General features: G+C 36.2%; 1 protein-coding gene across 2 annotated transcripts in view; it reads right to left on the minus strand.

The window, feature by feature from the left end:
* The window catches only part of UAP1 (UDP-N-acetylglucosamine pyrophosphorylase 1), a 30,581-nt gene that overhangs the window by 18,901 nt on the left and 2,977 nt on the right, over nucleotides 1–8,703 (minus strand). For both annotated transcript variants that reach the window (XM_015832014.2, XM_015832015.1), the window contains exons 3-5: nucleotides 4,675–4,879; nucleotides 4,405–4,580; nucleotides 3,464–3,636 (exon numbers count right to left, since the gene is read on the minus strand). In XM_015832014.2, coding sequence (XP_015687500.1) covers nucleotides 3,464–3,636; nucleotides 4,405–4,580; nucleotides 4,675–4,879 — 554 coding nt within the window. The remainder of the gene's footprint in view (nucleotides 1–3,463; nucleotides 3,637–4,404; nucleotides 4,581–4,674; nucleotides 4,880–8,703) is intronic.

Consider the following 8,703-nt stretch of genomic DNA (forward strand, 5'->3'; position numbering starts at 1 on the left):
CAAGATAATTCCTTGGAATATCTTAGAATATATTCCCTTTTAACAAGAACCTCTGTGATTAGAACTTACCAAGCCAGAGAGCTACAGGAATGGACGGAATAGCCACAGAATTATAGCAAAGAACAGAATAGGTAACAATCAGTAAAACTTCTAACCAAAATGATGCCAGCAAATCTGGAGAATGACACAATGGCCAGCAGATTCGAAGAGTTCAATTTACATACCATTATCAAAGAAAGCAGACTTAACAATGAGTGCAAACTACTATACAATATCCTTAATTTCACATTCCAGCAAAATAATGCCTAGGATCACCCAAAATAGCTTAGAACCATACATGGAAAGGAGGTGCCAGACGCTCAAACTGGCTTTATAGAAAGCCAAGGAGTACAAAATATTATGGCTGATGCATGCTGAATAATTTAAAAAGCCAAAGAATACCAAAAAGAAATCAATACATGCCTCATGGATTACAGAAAAGTGTATAGTTGTCTTAATCAGGTCAAGCTGCAGAATGTTCTTAGGAAAATGGGAATCCCGGAATGTCTCATAATTCCTATGTGAAACCTACAATCACAATCTGGATGGAACATGTGACAGATTGCTTCCAGGTCAGCAAAGGACTGAGACAATGCTGTATGCTCTACATTTATGCTGGATATATACTGAGAGAGGTTGGATTGGGAAAATATAAATGAGCTTTTAAAATTGGAGGAAGACACATCAATAGCCTGTGACATGCTGATGACACTTCTCTGATAGATGAAAATATAGATTCTATAATATATTTTATTGATTTTTTTAACATAGTCACCTTAATATTTGGTAAACAGTGTGTTGTCTGGGTTTACATTTAAAAAACATTCACTAACTTCCGGTTTTGCGCAGTAGTGTAGCAGCCAAGGGATTTTGGGGCTCCATGCACCACAACTGATTTTCTTCCTGTTAGGGGACCCTAAGTGTGGTAGAAGTTGCCCCGAAGAGGCAGCAAAGAAGGAAGTCCCGTGGATCATGGAGAGATGGCGGTCAACCCGATCGGTCCGGGAGAAGCCTTCCAGAAACCAGCAGGAGAAAGGCTAGCCTAACTTCAGAGTCTAGCCCAAGCTACAAGCAACCGAAGTCAAAAAGTACTACTTTAAGCTGATTGTAAACAGTGTGTCTGTATCTGGGTAAGAACATTGATTTTCTCTATCCTACTTATCAACTAATTTCCTGGGGGAAAAATCCCAAGAGGCAAAAAACCTCCGAAAGTGAAGGAGGGGGATCTTTGCCCCACCCTTTTACTAACAGAAGCGGCAAATTAAACCTTTTATGGAGGACCAAAATACATAGAAATGAAATGAATATAAAACCTAAATTTGGATAAGTTTGAAATTGCTGAATAGTTAAGATTCTCATTTTAAAGACAACTGTTTATTTTGAAAATTGAAAAATGAACTGGAGCTGAAATCTAGTGGTGGATGAAGACTATGACAGCTATGGCTTTCATACAGGACTTGGCAAAATCTGGAAAAAACTAATCTGTGACCTTCAAAGCTCTAACAATAGAGAACAGCTGTGACAAAAAAGAAAACAATCTGGGCTGCAGACAAAGAGATAATTATAAACTTCAGGAAAAAAAACTTTTTGGAACTCTCTGGATTACAAATATCTACTTAACTGTGACTCCAAAGCTATTTGCAGAGAAAAGAAAACCTTGATTCTTGGCTATCATGGAAAATCAGAGACTTGCAGAAAGAACTTATCAAGAAAAAACAAGAGGAGATATATGATATGCTGCAACTTATTCAAACAACAATGATTTCAAACCACAAAGAAATCCAAAATAACTTTGAAAATGTAAACCAATCCATCTCCAATTTAACTTTACAACAAAAAATCCCAGAAAACAACAACAGAGAAGGAGCAGATAAAACAGATAACTGAACACAAATTCGAAGATAGAGACTCAAAGATGGAACCTAACAAAACAAAGAAGTATGATTTAATTCAAGTGGAAAAAAATCACAAGAAATATTGGATATGGAAAAAACAACTTATACTTTAAGACCACAAAACAAATTTGAGGACAAGAAAAAAGAATGGACAAAATGGACTGCAGAGATGTCAGGAACACCACGAAAAATGGAGAGATTTTCAACAAACATGAAAGGCAAAAGCCTTCTATAAAACATTGTACTTGACTTACCTTTTTTATATCTACAGTAACATCTACAAGAATGTGGAAAGATTCTTTGATTCAGCAAAACATATTGATTAAGAAAGATACTGGGCAAAAGAAAAAGGCTAAAGTGAATATTAAGAAAATAGATGATGGGACCTATCAGAGAGAATATTTAAAAAAGAAATGGCTGTTTGAATATGGTTAAAGAAATAGAAGGATTTTGGATATGAATTTTATTTTAAGAGGGATGAGCCCCTCAGGTAACATAGTACTCTCTTTTTCTTCTCTCTTCTTATTTTATTTCTTGATATGAGTAATATAAAAAAGTTGGAATGGCTTATATAAAGGAAATGTTTTAGATATTTAAACGTGATTGACTTTAAGAAAACTATAATGGATAAAAAATGTTTTGAATAAGAGTTAAAAGACTAGATGACTAGATTTATTAAATGGAATATTTAAAGATTAAACATATTTTAATCATGGTAAAACAGAACGGAAAATTTTGGAAATAATTATGTATTAGTTTAGGAGGAACATGTATTTTAAGTAGTATACTATCTTTTTATTTTTCTTTACTCTTATTCTTTTTTCTTTTTTTAGTCTTATTTATTCCTTAAGAAAGGTAAAAGTATTGGGATAGCTTATATGAGAAAAATAGACTTAAATATTTAAATGTAATTAAGTAAGAATTAAGTAAGAATGTCTTGGACATTGTGGGAAAAATAAATGTAAACAAGAACTGTAAACAGGATCTATGATGAGGCAACCAGAATGACTAGATAGAAAAGAAATATTATATTGATGTGATCATTATCTGTAGAAATATTAGAAAAAAATTTATACCCAATTGTTATCTATCAAAACAACAAGAATTGTATTAACTTAAGGTTGGCAAAAGAGAACATTATGGGAAAAAGAGGAAAACAAATAAAGCTATTACGTGGATTATAGACCATAGAAATTAACTGAAAATATAGATTCTATTAATGAAAGTCAAGGAGCACAATGAAAAAAATGGAATTAAGATTAAATACAAAGCCCAAGCTAACGATAATAGGCACATCAACCAGCATTAGAATGGACAATGAAAATACTGAAGTGGTAATTATCTTTTGCCTTTTAGGGGTAACCAACAGTAGTAAAGGAACCAGCAGTCAAGAAATATGTTGTAGAATATTCGGCACGATAGCAATACAGTTCTTGGTTATTTATTTTTTCCAAATATTTTTTATATTATAAAGATTAAGAAAGGGAGGACACAACTCATTCTCTTTAGTCACTGTAAAGACTTGTTACCTTGGCTCCACAGTCTGCTCCTTTCTGTATACAAAAACCAATGAACCGAGGGTCAGCAACTTTTACCAAAATATTATCCACGCAATAGACATGTATGCTGCCAATTCCTCGATGTTTCATGTCCTCTATGATATGATGAGCCCCTAAAGCTCGGTACAGACCCCCATTGCCATCTTTAGAAAGAAAAGAAAATTATACTTTTTATTATGTCTTCATTTTTTTGTTTCTTTTTTAGTATTTCTGACTTTTTTCGAGCTACATTCGACATACAGATGTGGAAAGGTTTGCAATATGAATGGGGAACATTTTGTTTCTGCATCTAAAAAGTAGCCCTCATTTAATAACTGCTTCAGATAGTGAGTATTTGCAAATATCACAGTAATAAACATGGTAAGTGATAAAAAAAAATCATTTTCTGACCAATGTGCACACCTGTGTCCAAATTTTTGCACTTGACAACAACACACACTGCAGTAGCAGTAATGCCGGCATTGCTGCATGAGAATTTGATCTGAATGAGATAGCAGCATTCAGTGATCTTCATAGCATCTCTCTGCCACATGGCTTGCTTAGTGACCATTTCTCTGGAAAGAATTGCAGTTGTTAAATGAGGACTACCTATACTTGTTTACTGTTGAATAAAGTTTTCAAATCAATATTATTTCCTATTTGTTTTTATGCAAAAAATTTAATGGATTGTTAAAATATTGGCTGTGGAAGATATTTATTACTGAAATAACTTTGTGTTCTGCTCATTTTAATGCAGAGATCCCTGCTAACTTCAATAAGCAAAGATAATCAACCTTTTCAGAGTAATCTGATTGACTGCCTATATCTTCAGGCTTTTAGACTGTGGATAATTACTCAAACAAGATTTTAAAGTCTGCTTCAATCTTGAGTTACTAATACATTCCTATAAACCAAATAGATCTACAGCTTACCTGGGGCCATAGAAACTTTGCCCTTTTTTTCCAAGAAAATTTTCCCACTGAAGTCCATGGCAGGTAGCATCCCTTGTTTGAAGAAGATCACATTATCCTTCTTCAAACCAAAGTATTTGTGTTTTAAAAAAAATTCCTTAGTCAATTCTATTGTCCTGCCACTGGTCATTATATACCTGCCCAGAACAACAAGAGAGTCATAATTCATTAAAGTCAGACACAAACACATCTAGGATATGTATCCATTTTGAAACGACAAGAAATCCTTACCATGGAATAACACACTGAAGGTCATGTTGCTTTTCGGCTAGCTGCTGCAGTTTTAAAATACGCTCTGCCTGGATCTGGAACAGAGTTTTATGGGAAAGTAACCCTACATCATACATTCCTTTGGGATCCGAGACACCAAGCCTTGTCCCTTGTCCACCAGCTAGCAGAAGAACAGCAACTTTGCTCTGAGAAATCTGTCGGAGACCTAAATCAAATAGAAAAAATGAAAGGGAATAATCTGATCCCCTCAAATGCCACTTCATGAAATTGTTCTGCCGGCAGCAAGATCTGACTGCTGGCCCAGTGACGGATTCTATTGCAAATAAGGGCTGTTTCCAAAGGAGGCAGAGGAGGAGAGATCCCGGGGCTTATGGAGTGAAGGAACTGGATGAGGCTGTCGGCAGGCCCAGAGGATGGGAGAGAGGCTTTTGGAGGAGTTGGTGGCGGCGGCAGCATTCTCCAGGGGCAAAAAGGAGTGAGGCCTCTTTAAGGAAAAGGTGGAAGAGACAAGATCAGAAAAAGGAAAGGAGGCGAGATTGTCATGCAGGAATACAAGCTAATTTGAGGGCTAATCCACATGGAGCTCCATTTCCATCTGTCCTGTTTGCCATCGTTCGCTCCCTAGAGACTAAAATGGAAGATCTGTAACTTGAGCTGGCCACGAACAAGGAGTGTATATCGGAGGTGGTGACTCTTTGAGAGTTGTATGCAATGAAATTTCATTTTGATGTATGCCGATTGGTGTACTTTCAAAGTGACAATAAAATTATTATTATTATTATTATTATTATTATTATTATTGTTGTTGTTGTTGTTGTTGTTGTTGTTGACATTTTATTCTATTTTTGAATAGCATAGTCACAAGAAATTGTACTGTAAGCACGGGAAAAAAATTCTGCATCTCAGAATGATATTACCATTATTGTTTCTGAATATCTGATGTGCTAAATTAAACTAAGAATAGTTTTAAACAGTCACTACATTCTCTGAAAAAAAGTAGTTACAGTAGTTTCAGTGGAAATTTCCCAACACAGGGAATTCCCTAATACAGGAAAACTGTATTAATGATCATTCTTGTCATGTGCCTCTCATTAAACAAAGCATCCTCAGCTATTGAGCAACCAGTATAGAAAATAAGGACTTTGTAAAATTATGGGACTTATTAGATGGAGAACAACCTTGAATTCTTAAGAAATAAAATCTTTATTATGGTCATGGATCAGCATAAGAATGATTAAAGTACATTTTGAGATTCATTTCCTTAATAATGTACTATTAAAATGTTTTATTGATTGAACATTGCAAGTTTTGCAATTCTAATATGTCAGCTAATCTTTCAGAAGCAGAACTGAGGACAGTACATGCTCTTTTCAGTATCAGAATTTGTATACAATATACTTTTTTTTTCTTTAATTGCGTCTGATTCTCAGAGACTACCTGGACAAGTTCCTGCAGTTTTCTTCGCAAGGTTTTTCAGAAATGGTTTACCATTGCCTCCTTCCTAGAGCTGAGAGAAAGGACTGGCTGTGTTCTGTCCCCCGTCCGACCCACACACCCCAACCAGTCAGCCGAGGCCTGAAAAACTGCTCGGCACAGCCAAAGACAAATGAATTTCTTGGCAGCAACTTCGTAGCTGCCTGCCAAGCCTTTACTGATAATACACAGCAAACAGAGATAAATCCAAGATAACTTGCCAGAGTGCTTGCAACAGAATATCCAGCAAAAATTGTCCGTCANCAAGACGTATCCTCTTCGGAGTCCGATACACCTGGCTCCTGGCTGATCCCAGAAGCACCTGGCTCCTGGCCAATCCCAGAAGTACCGGGCTCCTGGCCAATCCCAGAAGCACCGGGCTCCTGGCCAATCCCAGAAACACCGGGCTCCTGGCCAAACTCCTCTCCGTCGGAAGGCACCGAAGGCCGCACCAGAGGGGAAGAGCCTGGAGAGGGAGGCCTGGCCATCTCCTCTCCTTCATGTTCAGAGCCTTCCTCCTCTGATGAGAGGGACCCACCGGACGGAGCCACAACAGGCTGTATGCCTAAGACAGGACTAGAATATGGTCTCTCACTTTTAGTGTGATGCCTTAATCACTACACCAAACTGGTTCTCCTGCAATGTACTACAGTTGTATAAAAAACTCACTACAACATAATATTTTATGCAGAAGCCTAAGTCAAAATAGGATGGAAAACACCTATTCTAAAACAAAAACTTTAACCTTTCTGATCACAGAATGCAAAAATAGATACTTGCCCAAGTAACATTTATATAAGGTTATTTGTAACACCTCTAGGGTAAAATCTTCCTAGATAACTTCCTGCTTGCAGTTGTGCCTGAAACTCCTGGAGGATTTCATTACAAGTGATTCTATAGGTAGATTTAAACAGATGAGCAACTGGTATAATGAGACAGCAACATTAATTTTTAAACTTAATTTCTGCAGCACAGTGGTGCCTACATATATTGCAAGTGTTCAATGGCTTGAATGCTGTATTACCAAAATCTCACTTTCTAGCATTTTAAATATATCTCAATTTAAACAATCACCTTGCTTGATTTGTTCTTATCCTGCAAGCAATGCAGGATTCTAATGGCTGGGGGGAGGGGTGTGCTAAAGTTAAAGGTTTTGTTTATCAAGTTCAGTTGATTCAAGCTGTAAACTAGTCTTTCTTCAGGTTTTATATTTCTTCAGTGTTATTGCTGATCATTCTTCAAAACACACTAAATTCACTAAATAATTATCATAAATCATAGAATATAAAGTTGAAAGAGATCATATAATCCAATGCTGTGATCGGTGCAGGAATCCACAGGCATAACATCTTCAGCAGATGGCCATTCAGCCAAATACAGCCCTCCCCAGGGCAATCTGTTTCACTGTTAAATGGCTTTTGACATTAGACTGATGTTCAAATAAAAACTGTTGTGCAATAATTTAAAGATATTGTTTCTTGTTGTCTTCTGGAGCAACTCTGAAGAATTCTTCCTCCATGTGTTAGAGTAGACTCTCAAATACTTGAAGACAGCTATCGTGGCACTGCACAATTTTCTTCTCTCTAGACTAACGATAGCCAGTACATTTTTGTTCAGTTTATTATCTCATTTGCCCTTTCTGGGACATGCTCTGTTGTCAATGTTGTTTCCAAAATGTTATGTCCAGAAAATTATGTAATATTCTAGGTATAGCTTAAGCAGTCAAAACAGAAAGGGAAAATTACTTCTTTTGATTTGGATTCTGTACTTTTGTTGGTACAGTCTAGATCAGGGATTTTCAAACTTGGCCCTTTTATGACTTGTGGACTTCAACTCCCAGAATTCCTCAGCCAGGCATGCTGGCTGAGGAATTCTGGGAGTTGAAGTCCACAAGTCATAAAAGGGCCAAGTTTGAAGACCCCTGGTCTAGATTGCATTTGCTTGTTTTGGCAGCTGCAACATGCCATTGGCTCATATTCAACTTGTGATATATTGAGAATCCAGATTTTTTTGCATATAGTACTGGTGCTCATTATGATTCCCTACATTATTCAAACCTTTGATTTTTCCTATCCAAATGTAGGGCTTTGCATTGACTCTGCTGCAATTCATCTTGCTGGCTTCTGCCCATTGTTCTGGTTTATCAATCCCTAGCGTCTGTAAAGAATCTAACTTTAATAATAATAAGGAAAGCAATCACCTGATAATCAGGTCAAACTTATATCTAGAAGGTTAAAAGTACTGCTTTGTTACAAAGCTCCTATAACAGAAACATTATAACACAGCTTAGTTTTGATATAGCATGGTATGTAATTCAGCTAACTTCAGCTTGTTCAAAAAACTATGATTTAGGATGAAAATGTAACATTTCACAGATTTCATAATGGCAACTCTGAGTTTTTAAACAAAAATTTTAAGCACATACATTTGTATATGGTGAGATACATTTTATATTAATATTTTATGTCCTTAGATTTATAAATACTAATATTGCAGACAGGGTTCCATTTGCATTAATTGGTGAAACCACTTTAATGAATATTTACCAAATGATAT

Source organism: Protobothrops mucrosquamatus, unplaced genomic scaffold (genome assembly GCF_001527695.2).
Source record: "Protobothrops mucrosquamatus isolate PMUCROS unplaced genomic scaffold, P.Mucros_1.0 scaffold_294, whole genome shotgun sequence".
NCBI classification, from domain to species: domain Eukaryota; kingdom Metazoa; phylum Chordata; class Lepidosauria; order Squamata; family Viperidae; genus Protobothrops; species Protobothrops mucrosquamatus.